The sequence below is a fragment of the Mesocricetus auratus genome, unplaced genomic scaffold, assembly GCF_017639785.1.
Source record: "Mesocricetus auratus isolate SY011 unplaced genomic scaffold, BCM_Maur_2.0 Super-Scaffold_100007, whole genome shotgun sequence".
In the NCBI taxonomy this organism is placed as follows: domain Eukaryota; kingdom Metazoa; phylum Chordata; class Mammalia; order Rodentia; family Cricetidae; genus Mesocricetus; species Mesocricetus auratus.
The window spans coordinates 86729418-86751294 of record NW_024429191.1 but is presented as its reverse complement, the minus strand read 5'-3'; the positions used below and the strand labels follow the sequence as shown (position 1 = coordinate 86751294).

The window sequence follows — 21877 nt, the reverse complement described above, 5'->3', positions numbered from 1 at the left end:
TAGCATCACCATGGGAACAAACCCAAGGGCTCGTCTGTGAGGGATTTTTAAAATGAGGCTGAGGAGAGAAGACCCATCTTAAATGTGGGGGGCGCCATTCCCTAGGCCGGGGTTCCAGAGTGAGCAAGCACTCATTCCTCTGTGCTTCCTGCCTGAGGCCAGCTGCCTCAGACTCCTGCTGTCACAACTGCCTGCCACAATGGACTGTGCCCCCAAACTGTGCACCAAATTGAATGAAGGTCTTCCTTCCGTGCACTTTGTGTTGGGTGTTTCAACACAATCAGAAAGCAGCCAGAACAGACCTCCGCCTCCCCTGAATTCTTTTTCCTGCAGTGCCATTCTCTTCCTAGAGACCCAATGTCTCTCTGAGGTCACCTTGCAGTAGGTGAGAAGCCCAGCATGGGGCCTTTCTCCTTTTTCTTGGGGACCAAGGCATAAGGCTGTGTTAGCTCTAGTCTCTAAGCTATCCAGCCGGTTACATCCAGCTCATGCTAAAAGCAACACCCCCACACCCACCCCACCCCCACCCCCACCCCCACCAAGTTGCTGAGCAGCAGTTTCATTTCTGGCAACGCACTGTCCTGAGTTTCAAAGGTTTTCCTTGTCGTTGCTTGCCATTAGGGTTCCGTATCTCTTAAGGTGAGAACCGGCCTCGTGACTCTTAGAGATTTATTATTGAACAACGGTACTCATGAGTCTTAAAAAGCAACTAATCACAGCAATCGAATGGGCTTCTTTGGTCTCATCCTTGGTTAAGCAGGCTGGCACCAAGGCCCCGCCTGGTTAATATTTCAGTTCATTTTCTTTTTTTTCCCTTCTGCGATTCATCACCATCTGGGTCACTGTGTTTCTCCATGCCCACATCTATTAAACAGAGTGGTAAAAGTTTGCATGCAGTCTTTCTTGTTATCTTCATCTTGTCCCAACTGATATGTGCGCATGACATGACTTTCATGTCTGTTTGACCTATTTACCTAAGAGCAAAGACGGAAAGTTGTCTGTCCCACAATCCTGAGAGCTCACAGGGAGTCAGAACGGAGAGCAAACATCTTGGAGTGGGTGGCAAAGGTCAGAGAAAAATGAGGATTTCTCCCAGTGAGGGTCCTTCCATCCCTGTGTTAGCCTCTGGGGAGAAGGGGGATCACACAGCCAGTCTTACACGGAGTGTCATTTCTGCTCTGGTCTCCATAGTGTGTACCAGCCAGCAAGATCAAGATCTTATTAATCCCTTGTAGGGTTGGCACCCTCCTTTAGGTCACTACAACTTTCCCCCAAGTGTTGATGATGGGAGGTGGGGAGAGGGACAAGGAAGGAGATCGCTGAGAGGTAACAGGGAATGCGGTCAATTCTCAGAACAAAAAATCAAACCAAGTATTTGGCTGAATTGACAGCTCAATTCATTTGCTCACTGAGGCCTGTTTTAGAAGCAGTTCTCGGGTCCCTGGGAGCCTCTGACCTTTGAGTGGTGACTATTGATCTCTGATGCCTGGCTAAGCTACTGCCCAGATCCCCCAGCAGCAGCAGCAGTATTGACTTGACCCAGAACTAAACTGGGGGGGGGGGGGGGATGCAAAGTGACCGCGCTGCTAATGGATTGGCATGAGTAAGAGTGGACACCACAGGCTCTCCGCATCACCCGCATCAGCCTGGCAGGCAGTTCAGATCTGTGGGCAAGCAGCTCTCTCTCACAGTCACTGGCCATCCTCTTTCGGTCAGTATAAGGTAAGCCCGCAAAGCTTGAGGCCCCCCCAGGTCAATCCTCAGAATCTACATTTGAAAGGAAAAAAATGTCAGGTGTGATGGTGACTACTTAGCAGGAGGGTTAGGGGCTCCCTGGTCAGTCCAGCTGGTCTATCGGGTGAGCTCCAGGCCAGGGAGAGACCTTGTCTCAACAAAACAGAGCCAGGGAGATGGCTCCATCAGTACTTTTTGCCAAACTTGACTCCTTGAGTTCAATCCCAGGACCCACATGGTGGAAGGAGAGAACCAACTCCTGCAAGCTGTCCTCTGACCTCCACATGAGCTCTCACTCGTACATACGCATGTACACACACACACACACACACACACACACACACACACACACACACACACACGCACGCACGCACGCACACGCCTTGCAGTGTTTCTCAACCTTCCTCACACTGCGACCCCTTAATACAGTTCCTCAGAATTATTTTCATTGCTATTTCATAACTGTAATGTTGCTACTGCTATGAGTCATAATGTAAATATCCGATAATATTCGGGACATCTGAGGTGTGACCCCTGGGAAAGGGTCGTTCGACCCTCGAAGTGGTCTTGACCCACAGGTTGAGAACCACTGCCTCACAGGAGCACCCACCCGTCTGTAATCTTTCAACACATAAAGGAAATAAAAACGTAGACAACACTGAGCAATGTCCCCCGAAGCCAGCACCAGTCGTGGCTGTGCTGGAAGCTGGCCTCTCCAGCAGACAAAGTTCAGGAGAGAAAGCCTCGTGCGGCAGCACCTTCCGCCAGCCCACTGTCACAGGCTCAGGTGAACAGAGGAGTCCCCACCAAACAGGGCCTGCACCTGACCCCCTTCTGCTCAGAGTGATGTACCAGTGGAGCAGCTCAGAGCAGCCGGTGACTGGGCCTCCCAGATGTCATCTGGAGAATCCACTGGTCACTCCAGGAGAAGCTCTTAAACATGGAGTAACTTTCTACCGGGGGGAGGGGAGGGGGACACGGAAATGTCAACATGCAAAATTCAAGTACACACAAGTGTGGTGGTACATGTCTTTAATCTCAGCACTTGGGCGTCAGAAGTAGGCAGAGCTCGGTGAGATTGAGGTCAGTTTGGTCTACACAGCAAGTTCCAGGACAGCTAGAACCTCATAATGAGAGCTTATCTCAAAAAAAGGTAGGGCCAGGTGTGGTTATGCATGCCTTTAATCCCAGGACTCGGGAGGCAGAGGCAGGCAGATCTCTGTGAGGCCAGCCTGGTTTACAAATATATTTCCAGGATGGCCAAGGCTATACAGAGAAACCCTGTCTAGGAAAAAAAAAGGAGAGATGATATTTTTAAAACTATTTCAGCTCCCACACAGTTTTCTGAGATAAGGTCTCTTAGCCCGGGTTGGCCTTGAATTTGCCATCTTCCTGACTTGGCTTCCAGAATGCTGAGATTACAGGTATGTCCCACAATGCCTGGCTCTAGAATCCATTTATTGATGAGCAGATATTAATTGCTCATTAAACAGGAAACCCTGTGCTTGTGCCAGGAGTGTAAGTGGGAAAGAAACAAATTACTTTTCTTTCTGAAGCCCAGAGCTAGGAGCGGCTTGTGTGCGTTTTTTGCTGCTGAAGCAACAGATGACAACTGGGCAGCTTGAAGCCACAGTGCAGGAAACAAAGATTTTAAAGGAAGGTGTCAGTGGGGTCGGTTCCTTTCGGAACAGTGGTCCTCAACTTTCCTAAAGCTGTGCCCCTTTAATATAGTTCCTCATGCTGTGCTGAACCCCAACCACAAAATTACATCCTTGCTACTTTGGAACTGTAATTTTGGTACTGTCAGGAATCGTAATGTAAATATCTGACACGCAGGCTCTCTGATATGCAGCCCCCACAGGGGTCATGACCCACAGGTTGAGAACCGCTGTTCTGGAAGCTGAGGGAGAATCTATTCTGTCTCTCTCCGAACCTCCTGCGTGTGGCTGACAGCAGTCCTTGGTAGGGACACATCCCTCTGATTCCTGTCTCCATCCTTGCATCTACTGCCAATGTATCCTCTTTTTTCATCTTTGCATTTTAGTTTTTGAGACGAGGATCTATGTAGCCCAGGCTAGCCTTAAATTCTTGACCCTCCTGTTCTAACAGTCCTGAGTGCTAGAATACAGACATGTAGCACTGTGACCCTGCCCCCTGCCCCTCATCCTCTCACCGCCCATTCTTCTTACAAGGACACTAGTCATTGGATTTGCTTCACCTCAAACCCCTTGTCATGGAATCATGGAGATCCTCCGCTACTCGAATTTCTGAAGACTCTTGAGGTTCTGGGTAGACATGAATCTGGAAGGGGGGTTGCCATTTAACACAACCCGTGCGGTCAGCCATGGAAAGACTTTCCATGGAAAGCTGCAAGAGAAGGGTATACCTGAGCCACAGCAAACCGGGACCTAAGTGGCAACCAGCAACTCAAGCAACAGGAAGTAGACACAGCAAGTGTCCACCACACAGATCAGTGAAGTGTGACCCACCTAGGGAGGTGACAATGAAGCCAGCCACAGGATGGAGAAGCGGAGAAAAGCACTTCATGAGATGCTTTATGGAGTTTGCGTCGTAAATGCCTCTGAATGAAATCCAGAAAGCTCACCTTGGCGAAGATGAGTACGGCAGTAGAGTCAAGGAAAATCTCCAAGTATTGGAGTACAGGAGGCAGAAACTGTAAAGACGGTCCACATGCTATCCCTAGCAAGCAGCTGGAGCCAGTCCCATGGAGTCAAAGGTAGTGTTTTACAAAATATAGACAGGACCCATGCTGGCGGGCCATGCCCCTGCATCCAGCTGAATCAACACTGACCTGAGGGGGTATGGGGGACTCAAAGGAGTCTGCAAACCCTTACACTTGTTCTCCATCTAAGTAGGGAAAGGATCTGGGATTTGAACAAGTGTTTTCCATGACTGTCCTATAAACACTACAACTGGCTGGCACGTACATGCTCCCTTTTGAGGTCCGTTAGACGTACATGCCTTAAATAAATGCATGTCCTCAGTAGCTCTCAGTTTGCTCATCACAGACCGTCCACTCCCTTCAGCACCCAGGCAGGTGTTTAACATCATCCCCTCTGGACTCCAAAAGCTCCCAGTGTGAGCACATGTAAGACCTGATGGTTTGCCTTCCTCTTAAGCCAATCTCCCCCTCTGGAAAGTGAATAACTTGAGGGCAAGAAATTTTATCCTGTTCACCTCTAAATTCTCAACTCCTGACATACAAAATCTTACCAAGTGAATGGATGGGTGGGTGCATGGGTGGATATATGGATTGGTGGATGGTGGGTGGATGACTGGTAAATGGATGGATAGATGAATGGATAGATGATGGACAGACAGATGGACAGATGACATATGGATGGATGGTATGCAAATAAGTGTATGGGTGGATATATGGATATATCTTTATGATACCATACTGGTTTCAAATCCAATAAAAAAACCAATAAAGCAATGAAATCAACACGAATTCATCAATTTATTATTAAAGTGCCTTGTGGGAACTGGAGAAACGGCTCAGTAGACAAGAGCACTTGTTGCCCTCAAAGGGGATCTGGGTTCAATCGTCAGCACTCAATGGTGGCATATAACCATTTATAATCCCAGTTCTTGAGGGTTCAACAGGTACAGGTGCACATGGGTGTGGGAACACCAGACCTTGAGCAGAGACCCACTTCCCCTTCTGCCTGGGAGTAGGCAGCTGTAAGACAATGTTTACTAAAAACAATACAATGCCTGGGGGCATTAAGTTCCTGGAAAAGGCCTGCCCGCAGAAACCACCCTGACCTCGACCTTGTCCAAAGACTAACCACCTCTTCTGCCACGCCCAGATCAGTTTTTGGGTGAGAGCAGAACCAGCCAGGGGAGAGGAGAGAGCAGAAGCTTCTCTGGTGGGAGCCTTTCTTAGGAAGTTTTCTTGAACCTTTTTGGAGCCTGTTTAAAGTTTTCTTTACATCGTTGAACGAGTCTCTGTGTTGTCAATCCCCGACACCCTCCGCACGTTCTCGGACACAGGCCGAGCAGCAGACGCGACAATTGGAGGTTCTACCGAGATCGTGAAATCGAGGTAAGTGGACGGGGTCGTCCCTTTTGCCAGCTAGGGACAGATGGAGGAAAATAGGAAAAGAAACAATGGGAAATAGTCCCTGGAAGTTTAAATTACAGTATCACGTAAAAAAGTTGCTTGAAGAACAGGGGACTACAACCATGGCAGGCTTTTTAAAATGGATTGAACGAGGGAGCCCATGGTTCATTAGTGGGGAAGGCTTAAATGTCCCAGATTGGGAGGATGTTTGCTATGATATTCAGAGAGCTGGGTGTTGGTGGCATACGCCTTTAATCCCAACACTCGGGAGGCAGAGATAGGAAGGAATGAGGCCATCCTGGTCTATAGAGCAAGTTCCAGGACAGCCTCCAAAAGGATACAGAGAAACCCAGTCTCAAAAAAAAAAAAAAAAAGAAAGAAAGAAAAGAAAAGAAAAAAAGAAAAAGAAAAAGAAAAAAAAAGAAATAAAAAAGGGTAAAATAAGAAATAAAATAAAAAATCTCCAGTCTTTCGCCTGATCCACTGAGGTCAGGAAAGTAAAGGGGAACTGAGAGATCTAAAAGGCTAGCCAGTAAGGCTATGTGGATGTGTTAAAAAGGGGGTACAAAGCTAGGGGTACCAGATTAAATCTCCAGGCCTTCACCTGAGAAAGGTCAGGAAAGTAAGGGGACCCTGAGAGATTGCCCTCAGTTGGAGGGGGGATTGGATTAAATCTCTAGGCCTTAGTCTGACACTAAGGTCGGGAAAAAGGGGAACCCAGAGATTGCCCTCAATTGGAGGGTGGATTGTGTAAATCTTAAGGCTTTTTGCATGAGGGAACATCCTGGGTTGAAAGTTGGATTGAAAATGGGTGAATAGCCAGGCGTTGGCGGCACATGCCTTTAATCCCAGTACTCGGGAGACACAGGCAGGCAGATCTCTTGAGTTCAAGGCCAGCCTGGTTTACAGAGCAAGTTCCAAGACAGCCTCCAAATAATACAGAAAAAAAAATTGGTAACAAGCTGGGCGGTGGTGGCACACGCCTTTAATCCCAGCACTTGGGGAGGCAGAGGCAGGCGTATCTCTGTGAGTTCGAGGCCAGGCTGGACTGACAGCCTCAAACAATACAGAGAAACCCTGATTTTAAAAAAAAAAAGGGTGAAAAAAAAATTTGTAACAGTAAAGAGGTACTGGTATTAAGTAAAGAAAAAGAAAAAGACAAAGGTATATGGAATGAAAAATTGTTGTTTACATTTAAATTCTATTTTGTGAGTCATCTCTAAAAACTTTTGGCCAAAAGCTTGGCCTCTCCACCTTGCATCTACAGTTACAAGGAGTAGGTACAGCTGTACCCCATGACTGTAGCTCAAATGGAGGAATGATAAAGAACATACAGGACTTTTTAACCTTTTAGTTCAAGGATTGGCTGGAGTTGTTCTTTTACATAGATTTCAATTAAGGAAGCTTCATTGCAACAGACTAATCATGACCTAGTGAAAAAGGATGACTGAAAGATGCATGTATGTTCTGAATGTATGGTGTGGCCACACCGGTATGTATGAAATGTGATTGTGAATGCGTGAGTGTGAACTGCTTATATGATTAAAAGGATACTTAAATCCCTTCAAAAATAGTTAAGAAGCTACCTAGATTGCTTTAAATATAGCCAAAAGGAACATCCAGCCAGTCTGCTAATGTTTTAACAGAAAAATTTAAGATGCAAATGAGGCCTTGTCAGCTAGTGAGAGCTCTACAGGTTAGATTGGGAAAGACTGCTCACAGACTTCAAATAATTTTAAAAAGTTACTTGGACACAGTATAGTTTACAATCTTTGAGTGATTTTCAGAAGTTTTTGGGAAATATTTAATGGATATGTCCTTTTTAATGGGCATCTACAAATAATCTAAGTAGTAATCCCAATTTACCTAGATAGTCAACCAAGGAGGGTAGACAAATCCTTCTACTATTATGGTCCAGCTTCAACAGTTCAAAAAAATTTTTTAGAAAATAAAAAAGGGGGAATAATGTCCCCAGTCCCCATATGACTCATCAAATAATACACTCCTCATTTAAAAATTTTATAATGTGAATGCCAGTGAGCTTCAGACAGATTCTGGCATGATGGAACTTGAGCAACTATTGCTCAGGTCAAATGGAGACATCCATGCACTAGACAGTGGAGAAGACCCTAATTTGGGGTCGAGGGCATGTTTGTGTTTTCTTGCAGGAAAAGAATAAAGCTTCGGCAGCTGTCAGACCATTTAGTGAGATGCATGGAGCAGAGAAAAACTGGACCTGAGACCATGGGAGCCTACCTAAGCCAGTTTGAGTGAGATCTCCTAAATCAGTGTTCCTGAACCTTGATGTCATCGAATCTAGAGCCCAAGAAAGAAAGAAAACAGTCGGTTCGAGATTTCCAGTTTCTCAACAGACCTGCTGCATCAACCTTCCGGACCCATGAGTTTTCATCGTGAAGCCAACAGAGAAAAAAGGACCCATTTAAAACATTTGGACATTGGTATGGACTGTGATGAGGGGCAAAAGCCTCTTTTCAGTAATTGAACAGGACATGGTCACTTGAAATATCAGACTTGATGGTTCCTGTTTCTGGAATCACGACTAGGCCAGTGTATTTTTCTAGAGAGATGCAACTTGTCCTAATGCGACAAAAAGGAGACTTTGACTCAAGTCGCATAATCAGCTGACGTTAAATCAACAAACTGCATCACCACAGAAACAAATTGGTGCTCTGTGGATAGTGCAACAAGCCTATTGTTCATATTTTTCATAATGCTCCATGTGTAACATCAATGATTGTACCTAATGTATCTGTGCAAGTGCACTTTCTAAATGCTTTCCTGAGCAGATCTTGGAACAATTGTAAACTTTATCAAATTGTAAATGTAAATCACATGCGGGTTACCCTTGTAACAGAATGTAAATCACGTGTGGGTTACCCTTGTAACAGACGAAGGCTGGTAGAATGTTATGGCCCAGATCTGGTGATGGGTACGGTGATGGAGAGGCGCTATGTCAATGGGGGTCCTGGAAATGGTGGCAGTGGCGGTAGGCATTCTGGCTTTATGCCGAGCTCAAAGGTGCCTTGTTCCAGAGGCAAGAGATCCGTAACCAAGTATTGCTTAGCCTAGCCCATGGCAATCCCGATAGCCATGAAGGTTGGTTACAGATGATTTAAAGTTGGGGTGCTCTGATGACGGGCAACCTGTGGGGAAGACCCCTCCCACCTACGACAGGGGTTCAAGGTCCCCCAAGGACGGGAAAGGGAGGGTGACCCTACTTGACCTAAGCCAGGAGTGCCTCATTTAAAAATAAAAAGGGGTGAATTGTGGGAACACCAGACCTTGAGCAGAGACCCACTTCCCCTTCTACCTGGGAGTAGGCAGCTGTAAGACAATGTTTACTAAAAACATGTTTACTAAAAACAATACAATGCCTGGGGGCATTAAGTTCCTGGAAAAGGCCTGCCCACAGAAACCACCCTGACCTCGACCTTGTCCAAAGACTAACCACCTCTTCTGCCACGCCCAGATCAGTTTTTGGGTGAGAGCAGAACCAGCCAGGGGAGAGGAGAGAGCAGAAGCTTCTCTGGTGGGAGCCTTTCTTAGGAAGTTTTCTTGAACCTTTTTGGAGCCTGTTTAAAGTTTTCTTTACATCGTTGAACGAGTCTCTGTGTTGTCAATCCCCGACACCCTCCGCACGTTCTCGGACACAGGCCGTGCAGCAGACGCGACACATGGGTGTATATACATGCACATACGAACACTCATACATATAAAACAAGTAAACCTGAAAATAAGTACTTCACACTGTCTACACCTCCAACAAAAGCTGGAATGACACAAAGCATTGCTTGGCATTCTCGAGACTCACCTCATTCCTTCAGAAGCCATCTTGTCAAGATGAGCGGTGCCCTTTGTTTCTGCCCAGTTCGCTCCCAGGTCACCCCATCCCATATCATCAGCCAAGATGATCACAATGTTTGGTTTGGGGGCTCTTGTTTTCCCACTGATCGAGAAATCCAGAAGAGGGCAGAGAAATCCAGAGAAGGTCATGCCGACCAACAAAACCTTTAGAAAAAGCCAGCCCATGGTGGCACACAAAGACTCCTGTTGTCTCGATCGAGTGATAATAGGCTGCCACCAAGGATTTCTCTAAGAGTTTTCTCTTTATTCACCTTGAGTGCAGGAAGCCACCAAGAAGCATGGGTCCAGCTGGCAAAAACACACTGGTGTTAATAATGGCTACAGGAATGGTAGAAGGCACAGAAAAAAAAAGGTTCCTGTCTAGAACCCTAACCCAAGGGTCAGGAAACATGGCACCCTAAAGTAGATTGGTCCCCTGAAGATGTCTTCTCATCACAGCTTAATGAGATGATTGGCTGAGTGGAGCATTCAGATATCAGTGTCAATAACCACTCTTTGGCCACTTAACAAGTAAGTGACCCTCTGCACTCAGGGAGGCTAGGACCACAGCACAAGCCTTGCATCTGCTTAGGACTCCATCTGGTGACTGCAGGATAAATTCTCACATCTGCAGAACACCTGCACGCTCTCAAAGCCACGGTCAACTCCAAACGAGTTTCTGAGTTCCAGATGGTTGAGGTTTCTGTAAAGTTTCCTAAAAGAGCAAAATTTGACAAGAAAACAACAGAGTTGAAACAGCCAGACCAGTTGTACTGTAGTCAGTAGCTTGGGAGATAATCACTTTTCCATGCCAACAGAAGTTTTCCTTCTCGTCTGAATGCTTAACTGGCTCCTCGGTCTCTTCCACCTAAAAAGCAGGGATGACAATAATATTTACAACAGACCTATAGTAACAGGGCTGGCGGTAACATTATATTACATTACTTCTTAGAACTCACACATGCGAAAGGTGAGGGTATTGAGGTTCAACACAGTGAGTGAGACGAATACCAGCCAGACCCCAGCCTGCTAATCCCCTCCCCAAGTGCTTCCCCACCCCCACCACCACAAGTGCTTAAACTCCTTGACAATTCGAGAGGAAGATGTAAAGTCTCGTCAAGAAGACACAATTGTTTGTAACGTCCATGCTATGACCTAACATTTCCATAGGAAACTCTTGGCAGAGGCTCGGGGTAAAGCCTATTGGCAGAGTGCTTACCTGGAACACACAAAGCCCTAGGTTTGATCCCCCAGCACCTCATGAACCATGCGTGGTTACTGTCTGGCTGTAATGCCAGCATTTGGGATGTAGAGACAGGAAGACCGGACTCCCCCAGTAATCCTCAGCTAGTCTGAGACCAGTCCGAGACACCTAAGGCACTGTCTCAAAGCAAATAGCCTCCCCCAGAGAAATTAACTTAGGGGAAAAAAAGAGAACCATGGAAACAAAGTTTATAATAGGTTCTAGGTGTGTCTTCTCTCTAAAATGCATTCGGTTTTTCTGTATGCTCGTAAATGGTCATAATTAGGCCAGGCGGTGGAGGCGCGTGCTTTTAATCCCAGCACTCAGGAGGTAGAGGCAGGTGGATCTCTGTGAGTTCAAGGCCAGCCTGATCTACAGAGGAAGTTTCAGGGCAGACTCCAAAGCTACACAGAGAAACCCTGTCTTGAAAAACCAAAATAATAATAACAATGATGATGATGATAATGTTCAAAATTAAATGCTGTCCAAAAAGTTGCAAAGAATTAATAGAAACATGTCCCTGTATATTCTGATCTTTACTTTTTTAGTAAGAACATCTGTCTGGGAGGTGTAGCTCACTGGCAGAGTGTCGATTTAGCATGCACAAGGCCCTGATTTCATCCCTATCCATACCACAAAAAGCAAACGAACAGCAACAACAAAACATTTAATCAACGATTCTCACACTTGGATGTGCATACAAATTAGCAACCTCAGAGATGAGGATGTAACTCGGTTCGTAGGGTGCTTGCCTACCATACATATGTACAAAGTCCTGGATTCAATCCCCTGTGCATGGGGGGGAGTAAAGGAAGGAAGGAAGGAGGGAGGGAGGGAGGGAGGGAGGGAGGGAGGGAGGGAAGCAAGGAAGCAAGGAAGGAGAAAATAAAATTCAATGGGAAGGCTGGGACTGTTTTCTGTTTGTTGCACTGATTTTTCAAGACAAGATCTCTTGTAGCTCAAACTCAGTATACAGCAGATGACCTTGAATTCCTGGCCCTCCTACTGTTACCTCCCTCAAGCTGGGATTACAGGTGTGAACCATCACATCTGGTTTTGAGATATGAATTTGAGCAAGTTCCCAGGTGAGATCTACATCATTTGCCCTTGGTTCACTCTTGGAATAAGCAAGATGTTGGGGAATAAAAATATCATGACTCCAGGCCTAGAAGAAAAAGGAAACTGCACAGCCTAACTGGAGGTGACTCAGCTCCGGTGGACAAAGTCAAAAGCAATGTATCAGACAAAGTTCCGAAACACAAGACCAGACGTCCAGCTGGAGGCAGCAAACAGAGCTGAGAATAAACCCAAATCACTCTTTCTTTACTTAAAGGTTCTAACCCTGGAAGACGAATAGTAAACAACTTTCCACTCATGGAAGCCATTAAGGCACCAATCTGTAAAATATAAAAATGCTACAGACTGGGGCTATTTCATATGCTATAAGTAAATAATATGGTGTGAGGGAGTCAAGACAGGATTTCTCTGTGTAGCCCTGGCTGTCCTTGAATTCCCTCTGTAGACCAGGTTAGTCTCAAACTCACAGAGATCCTGGGATTAAAGGCGCATGCCACCACTGCCTGGTCAAGGGGGGAAAAAAAACACTAATCGCATGTTTTTGTGCATACGTGTGTTTGCACAAGCCATGGCACTCACACGTGGTGGTCAGAAGACAACGTGCAGGGTTCCATTCTCTCCTTCCATCAAGTGGGGTCCCAGGGATCACACTGAAGCTGGGCCCCGTGGCAAGCCCCTTTACCCACTAGGCATCTCCACACTAGGCATTCAGAACAGCTAATTGCATTGTTAGCTTCAGGGGATGGCGGTGACTGGAGTAATAAAGGCTAAGAAGATCCTGAGAAAAGCCAACAGAAGTCTAAGGAAACAGTGGCGGCTCATCTGGAGCCTTGTGAGCCAACAGTTTGGAAATTCAAACCCTTCCACTTCCCAAAAGGAGTCCTTTTCACACTTGACTAGACTCAAGTGGTATTCGCTAATCTTGAGGTCCCAAAGACTTTCTGGAAGACTCTCGAATAAGGCTGGTGCTTAACAAGCACTTGTTCACCTGCTGGTTAATTCCCAGCCTGCTTCTGCTGGAGCAGCAGCCACGGGAGGCTTTTCTTCTTAAAGCTGCTTAGCTCAGGGCTCTAGCGTGGCCTCATTTCTGGTCAATAATCCAACTCAGGATGACCTGGCCATACAAGAATTCCAGAGTGTGGGGGAGTTCATTTAAGAAGGAAGCTAAAATTAAAGTGGAAATCTAACTAGATTGGTTTCCCCGTGGAGTTCCAGGACATGGCATTCTTTGCACTTCAGAGTTTCATAGAATGGAAATGAGCTCTTCCAGCCAGCAGACTACCACAGATTTCTCCACATCCCGACAAGGGGACATTTAAGCCCCTTTGCTGCTTATGTATTTACTTTTTTTAACTGAAGGGAAGAGACAAACTAGACGGTCAAAGGTTGGACTTGACTCAAGGGCGTCAGTGAAGTCATGCTGAGACTCTGAGTTTCTTTGTCCTAAACAAAGTGGCCCCATGTGCTGTCTGGGGATGTCATCTTGCGTCACTTGCCCAACTCTGCCTTTATGAATCTCTCTCAGGAAAGAGGACTAGGGAGACAGCAAAAGGGCTTGAGATAGCTCAGTTGGTAAAGTACTTGCTATGAAAGTGTGAGGATGTGAGTTCAATCCCCCAGAACACACCTTAAAGACTAGTGTGGGGGTCCAGGCTTCTCTTCCCAGCACTTCTGGTCTTGACACACACGTGCACCCATGGATAGACACACACCTCACTAACGAGCACACAGGAAGGGAGACGAGAGCAAACACAGGCCAGGGGCTCTCCTCCCAGAAGTGGGAGCAAAGAGGGCATCTTTGAAAAACTGAGCAAAGAGGGGATCTTTGAAAAACTAAGCATTCACTCTTCCCCCACTTCAGTGAAAGCTTCGGGCAACCTATCCCAACACAAGGCAAAATGAAGCCCATCTGTGATAGGTCCCTACCAAGCAGGATTCATCAACTCCCCGGACCTCAACTTTCCCTAGGCAACAGAGCAAACCTTAACTGCAAATCAAACTCACCAATTCCTGTTCTCTCCAACCCCCATGTCATTGGTTTTGATTCCAGAGGTTGAACCCAGGCTAAGCAGCTCCTACCCTATCACAGACAGCCCCAGCCTAAGCCCTGCTAGAAAGCAAGGCTGTGAGGAATGTTAAAGGTCAGTTTAACCCTTTAGTTTCTAGGTTTGCTTATGGGTGAAGGTGGAGAAAGGACCCAGAAGCAGGCTTTCAGCTGAGGCATGGGCTAAGGCAACCTGCAGATCTGCTGAGCCGTGTCTGAGCAACCCCGTGCTGGAAGTCCACTCCATCACCTGACCCTGGCTTCCCACAGACCTCCCTGTGGCCAAGCATCCTCCTGGTGGACCTTGAAAACAGCTGAAATAACAGGGAGGTTGGACAGACCTTTCTGGCACGGGGCTCTGTTGGTTTTCCAGAAATGAAGCTTCTGGGGGACGAAGGCCAACAAAGACAAAGGAGAAAGGATAAATGCCTGGTTGCAGAGTCCTGCTGTTTCACCAGCCCGTTCGGAGCATGGTCTTGGCCGTGGCAAGGGGCCAGGAGTCACATGGGGATGTACCAGGAGGGGGCCTTGGGCACCAGCTGCCCACGTGTGGTCTAGTGGGCGGTTCTCCTGGCCCCTTGATCATTGGCCCACCACTTTGATCCAGGTACTGTACACACGCCATACATGAAACATGACAAAGTCCACCCCATACCACTTGTTTTACCCCCTAGGGGATGGAGTAAGTGAAATAAAAGCGCTGTGGAGCAAACCAAAGCGGAAAGGTGTCAGATGTGTGGGGTGGGCAGCTGCACAGTCTTTTAAAGGGGTTCGGGGTACTCCCACCCAAAAGGTGGCGTAAGGGTGTTAGGAGGTAGGGAATAATAACAAGCCATGTGGAAAGGGTACCACGGGCAAAGATCTAGTGCAGGGTATATCCAGTCTGTGCCCCTGGAGTAGCTACACACAAAACCATGAACTTCCTTAAAACATTAAGCTTTGTTTTTGTTTTTTTTTTTTTTTGGCAGGGATGCGCAGTTTGTAACTCCATTTTGTGGTTCTGCAGCCTGAACTTCACAGTTGACAAAGTCCCGCCTCACTCACAAGAGATCGACTATGCCTTCGGGTAAGTTCGACAAACCCTTCCTTCTTTTCTTAAGTCCCCTTCACCGGGTATTTTGTTACAGCAAGGAGAAAAGTAACTGATACATCTTTGACAGAATGCCTTTACTGAAGCCAGTGTTGGCACACGCCTTTAATGCTACCACTTGGGAGACAGAAGTGGGCAGTTCTCTGAGTTCGAGGCCAGCCTTGGTCTACAGAGCGAGCTCCAGGACAACCAGAGCTAAGCAAAGAAAGAAACCCTGTCTCCAAAAACAAAACAAAACAAAACAAAAAAGAATGCTTTCACTGAGGTTGGGGAAGTAATTCCACTTAATTCACTAAGACCTTTATTTATGTGTTAATTTATGTATTATGCACCTCAGGCAAGATCCTGTTTTTCCCAGTGATGCCAGGAAAGCCATCACCAGGAGGGAAAGGACATCCTGCCCAGGTTTAGGCCAAGACCACCTGTGGAGATTGTCACAGAAGGAAACCATGCGACAGAAGCCAATCTGGAAGGTCCAAAGTGGCTTCGCTCCATGCTTCTAAAAACCCAGTAGCCCTTTGGAAATTATATCCGGGACTTGACTGCACAGAGAAGACCAGAGGGAGCAGCTGCTCCTGAGTCCCACCTTCCCTTTATGCCTCTCCCTTCCACATGAGATGACAAACCAAAAGGGCTGGGGGTCACATACCTGAACCTGAGCCCCACCCCCAGAACAGAGTTAATTTAAAGATGCCTTAAAAGCCATATTTACAGCCGGGCGTTGGTGGCGCACGCCTTTAATCCCAGCACTCGGGAGGCAGAGGCAGGCGGATCTCTGTGAGTTCGAGACCAGCCTGGACTACCAAGCGAGTTCCAGGACAGCCTCCAAAGCCACAGAGAAACCCTGTCTCGAAAAACCAAAAAAAAAAAAAAGCCATATTTACTAACCATTTTATTACGGATGTGGCAAAGCGTACCAAGCTTGAGAAACTCATACTTACTTATCTAGACCCAACAATCAATATATACTTGGTCCGATCAAGATGTCTCCCTCTTCATCCTTTGCCGCTCCCCTCTCAATAGATATGGGACTGTTTCTGTTTGTTTCTAGTCGAGTGTACCTATTTATTTATTTCTTTTTGAGTGTACCTGATGGGGAAGTCCTGTGTATATGTCAATAAAGCACTGTTGGCCAATAGGGAAGCAAGATAGGTGGGGCTAGGAGTTAAGGAGGATTCTGGGAAAGAGAGACACAGGCAGACACACCATGTAGCCGCCAGAGGAGGAAGAGGTCCGGACCCTTTCTCAGGTAAGAGAAATACTTAGATTAACAATTTTGGGTTAAATACTTAAGTCAGAGATAGCCGGTAAGAAACCAAACAAACAGCCAACAGCTTCATGATTAATACTGTGTCTTGTGTGTTATTTGGGGACTGCAACTGTGGCAGGGCCAGGCGGATGGCAGGGAAGGCTACATTCAACACGTACCTATTTCTATATGCGTGTATGCCACACAGGTGCCAGTGTTCTCAGATGCCGGAAGAGGGCACTGAGTCCTCTAGAGCCGGAGTTAGAGGGAGCTGTGAGCCTCTTGACTTGGGCGCTGGGAACCAAACTCAGGTCCTCTGGAAGGAAGCACTCTTAACTACGGAGCTATTTCTCCAGGCCCTTACTAGATTATGTTTAAGTAAATCCCAGACACCATGTGTTATGTTCTAGATACGAGCTGTCCTCAAACACAAATATTCCTATAACGTTCTCTAAAAAAAAAACCAAAACCTGAAAAAAAAATCAAATCACTACAATTTCATTAACCCTGGCCTTTTTAAAGACTAACAGTACTTAGTTATTGACCCAAAGTCAGCAAATATTCAGACATCTTCCTTTCTTATTATTTTATTTTGGTTTTTTAATTTTGCTTATAAATTTTCAGTTTGGTCGTGTGTGCGTGCAAACCTTGAGTATCAGTCTTCAGGAGTTGTCCATCTTCCAGGCTAGCCTTGTCACACTTGTACAGCAAGCATTTCACCCAGCAAGCCATCCCCCAGGTGCATGGCTTTTGTTTTGTTTTGTGTTTGGACACAGACCTCACAAGTGCCAGGAAGACAGCTTTCATGAGCATTTACACAGCTCTTTGGTTTGTTTTGTTTTGTTTTGTTTTTCGAGACAGGGTTTCTCTGTATTGTTTTGGAGGCTGTCCTGGAACTTGCTCTGTAGACCAAGCTGGCCTCGAACTCACAGAGATCCACCTGCCTCTGCCTCCCGAGTGCTGGGATTAAAGGTGTGTGCCACCCCCCCCCCTTCGTTTTAATCCACATCTAGACAAGGTCTGCCTGATGTACAATGCATTTAGTTCCTGCCTCTTCTCTCTTAAATGCTCCCCTCTCCTTTTGCCTGCAGTAGATGTATGCAGATGTAAAAATAAATCGAATTGTTTGCACCATAATTGTTCTCAAAGTTTGGATTTGGCTAACTGCATCCCTGATGGTATCATTTAATAAAATGTTTCTCCAGCTCTCACTTTCTCTGCAAATGGATTCAAGGATGCAGAAGAAAGATCCAATTCAGGCTCCATTGTTTTTGTTTGTTTGTTTTTCCATCAGACTTCTAAAACTTGGACCACAAAGCCCTAATTCCCAGTTTGATGCTACTATCTATCGAAGGTCCCGTAGGTAATTAGGGCAGATGAGGTCATGAGAACGGAGGCCTCCTAACCAGATTAGTGGAGACAATGCTTGTAGCCCCAAAGCAGGGAGGGGTTCTCAGGAGCATGGCTCCGTGGAGGTCTGCCATGCCTACCTGGTATTTACATGGCTGCTGGGAATCTCCAGTCTTCAAACTTGGATGGCAAGCGCTTTCCCCGCTAACCCATCTCCTCAACTCCCTTTTCTTTTATGGGGTGCTGGAGATCAAGCCCTGGGTCTTCTGCATGCTAGATAGGCACTCTACCACTAAGCCATATCCTACACCCCATGTTTCTAAACTATGAGTCCAGCACAGTCACCTGCTAGCTGGGTGGCATTGGATATGCGTCTCTGTTTGTTTAGCTGGAAACAAAGCCAACGTTAACTTCCTTTCCCTCCAACAGTATAGGAGAGTGAAACACCCCGAGCTGTGCTCAGAAAGGCTGACTTGGATGTTATGATTCTACCTCTCCCCTTTTGGGGATAGTCAGACCTGAGAACTGTTTGCGAAAAGGTGACGCAAGCCCAAAGCTTTACTGAAATCACTATTGAACAAAAGCATTCCCAGCTCAGGTGGCGAAATCCAGACTCCCTGCAAGGTTATCTGCAAGTCATTACTGGAGCTGCTCGTTGGCAAGCTCTGCTGGTGGCCTCTGGAAGGACGAAGTCACAGACACTCGGGTCCTAGGCAATGTCACAAGGAAAGGTCATTCTGGTTTGCATTCTCCAGCTTCCAGACCACGGCTCCAAGTCACTGGTTGTGTCATCTCTGGTAAATGTGAGCTAGGTCCCTCTGCTGGGCAGAGTCTGCTGCCAGCTGATGCTGTCCGTAAAAGGTCTCTTCCAGAAAATCTGGTTTGCGCCACTACAGCTCTGAGGTCTGAATGCCCCGTGGGTGGGTGGCAGAAGGGGAATTTCCCTTTTGCTTTTCCTCACTAAACGTGGGAGTTAGAGGGCTCGCCCGCTTGTCTGAACAAGCCAGCAACTCTGCAAGGGCAGCAACTTCAGTGTGTTTAATGCACGACCTAATCCCAGTACCTTGCCCAGAGAGTGTTCAATCAATGCTTGCTGAACGAGGGCATTTTGCACTGAACAATGAAGCTGTTGCAGCCCAATGGGCCCTGCCCTGAAAACCCAGCTCCATCTCCTCATTTTCCCTAACCTTAGATGGCCTTTCTGACTTCTCCTTCCAGATACTCACTTGTAAAACGTTACTTGTTGAAAGGCCGTCTTAGGGGGCTGGAGGCGTGGTTCAGCGGCTGAGTGTTTGCCTAACATATGTCAAGCCTCTGGTTCCACCCCCAGCTCCAAGGAAAAAAGAAAAAAACAAAAACAAAAAGAAACAAACAAACAAAAAAACAGGGACTCAGATGGAGAAGTCAGTAAAGTGCTTGCTGCATAAGTATGAGGACCTGAGTTCGGATCCCGGCACAGACATAAAAACTAGGCAAGGCGTTGTATGTGTGCAATCCCAGTACCAGGGAGACGGAAACAAGAAGAATCCCTGGGAATTGATGGCTAGCCAGCCTACCAGAACAGATGAGCTTCAGGTTTGACAAGAGATTGATTCTCAAAAAGTTAAGATGTAGAGCATTCAAGGACCTCTGATCTGTACATGTGCACCCCCACCCACACACACGGAATAGAAGCCTACCTTCAGTAATAGACATATTTCCTATTATCTGAACTAGATATAACAATTCAGAGAAGGGAACACACCCTCTGGGTGTGGTTTTGTGGGTGATGACAGGATTCTTCAGTGCTCCTGGTCATGGAAGGTGAGCACAGATACATCTCCATTCCCAAGCCCACCTAACACTGGCGCCCTAGATGGACCACAGCAGAGTTCCTCCCATCTCCACCGTCTTGCTGCGCACCATTCCCAAGCCCATCTAACACTGGCGCCCTAGATGGACCACGGCAGAGTTCCAACCAGGCAGGGCCTCTCCCAGCCTCTCCCCCCTGGGATGGTCCTAGAATCATGTGCTAGCTGAACTTCTCTAACCATCAGAAAAAGCAAGGCTGCCCTGTTCCTAAAGAGTTAAAAACTGAGGCTTAAGGCCGGCTGTCTTCCAGGGAACCCTTGAGTATCTGTGGAGACAAAAGGGGAAGAGCAGGCTTTTTTCCCTTAGGCCAAGAGGAGCATGGCAGGTTGAACCACCTCAACAATTGGCCGGGAGAAGCTAGATTTCACTGGCACAAAGGTCAGTGGTTCTCGAAGTAGTTCTCCAACATTTCAGATTCGTTTTCACGACCCAAATCCACATTATGAGGTTTACATCACATGGATGCATTCCTAAGTGCACTGTGATTAACACTTTCTTTCGACAACATGGGTTTGTTTGGTTAGGACTTTTCCAACAGGCCCAAGGCTATGTTCTCTTTAGTTTTTCCTTTTTCAGCAGTGCGAGGATGACAGAAGCGGTAAGCTAGGGAGCCTGGGAAGACTGGGAGAGAGAAAGCGGTTGTGTTGAAATCAAAGTTGCTCCAGACTTAATGAGACACAGCCATGGGCAAGTCATCAATAGGGCACTGAATGATAACCGGGCGTGATAGAATGCACATCACCACAGGCCCCCACTGCTGTGAGTGACCTCACTGTCCCCAAATACAGCATGCTCTCACCCACTCACGCCTTCCTGTCACTCCATGCACCCCTCCTTTGGCTCACCACCCACCCCCACACAGGCAAACAACAAACTTCTCAACATCCTCCCGGCTTGTTCTGCTCTCCACAGATCTCCATTCTACTCACTCCCCTGGAGCCCTAAAGAGCGTTGCATTATGGGAGGACACCTCCAGGGAGCCAAGCCCAGCAGCAAGCCCTTATACTTTCACTCCTTGAACCTAGGGCACAGCAGGGATTATTGTCACGCCCTTGTTTTCATCACTGTCCTCTTCCATCACAACTAACCTGGCAGAAATGAAGATAATCTAAAAAGACACTTGCATCTCTCCAAACTCCTGGAACAATGGACTAGGAGCCACCCCCCTCCTCCAGGAATCGCATGTTGGGTAAAGGAAGACACCACCCAGAAGGAAAACTTGTCTCCCAGCTCTAGCGGCATCAGATCACCTTACAGGGTGGAAATGAAGCTCTGACAATGTGGACAATATCACACCTTTAGAGGGATGGCTTGGATGCCTTTGGCCTTTTATTTAAACTTTGCTCTCACTTCAAGACCCTAAGATGGACTTAATTCAGAGACAGAGATGGTCACTGGATTTCTTTAGTCCTCTTTCCTGTGTGATCACATTGAGTGAATTGCCCTTTTTGCTTTTTCCTATTGATTCAGCTGCTTTAGTTGGCTTCTTAAGGATGGGTGGCTGTTCTCGGACTTTTGAGGTACAGGCTGTGACTTCCAAGTTCTGTAACACCATCAGTAGCTATTCCTTTCCAAATAGTCACCTCCCCTCAGAGGACTTTCCCCTCCCCCTTTCTACACTCTATCAGGTGGGAGCCAAGACCACGAGAAAAACACACACAGCCCCCTCTACCTGGATACTTGAGCTCACTTAAGAGTCCTAGAAGCCATAGATGTCAGCTTTTAGGCCAACTAGAGAAACGGGTATTGGCGTTTTTTAAAGCAAGAATGAACTATTCTGGGATCTAAGCCATTCAAGCAGAACATGAGCCCCTAGGTAGGCGACAGGTGGGTGGAATGGGGACAGGAAGAGGAAAGGGGAACCGTGAGGGGCCGAGGCCTTCCCGAACAGCCCTCTCACATGCTCCCCTCTTCTGAGACGACCCTGAAGACCCAGCAGCCCAAAGCAGGCTTGCAGGACCCTCCCTCTGAACTCCAGGAGCGATTCCTTTCAGTCTACTTCCCAAGATGAGGTTCTCACAGGCTGGTAAAAGCGGTGAGCTTATTTGCAAGCCAGGGTCATATCTGCCTAGCAACCCAACTTGAGGGACTATAAGTGTGGACAGGGAAGAGGCAGGCCAAGTCTGCACAAAGAAATCTGTTCTCATGCAAATGACCGTAAGCAAGAGGGCTAGGAAAAAAGGGAGGCAGCTCTAAGGAAGCTGGTTTCCTCCCCCAGGGAGATGCTGAGGGACTCTTTCACAACACACTTACTACCTTGCCTTCCGCAAAAGACAGACTCCCACCGA

At 47.0% G+C, this 21877-nt stretch overlaps 1 protein-coding gene across 5 annotated transcripts in view; it reads right to left on the bottom strand.

Annotated features, from left to right (window-relative positions):
- The window catches only part of Arsg (arylsulfatase G), a 135771-nt gene that overhangs the window by 76257 nt on the left and 37637 nt on the right, over positions 1 to 21877 (bottom strand). For all 5 annotated transcript variants that reach the window (XM_040749996.1, XM_040749999.1, XM_040750000.1 and 2 more), the window contains exon 2: positions 9654 to 10553. In XM_040749996.1, the coding sequence (XP_040605930.1) occupies positions 9654 to 9871 (218 nt within the window). In that variant the 5' untranslated portion in view covers positions 9872 to 10553. The remainder of the gene's footprint in view (positions 1 to 9653; positions 10554 to 21877) is intronic.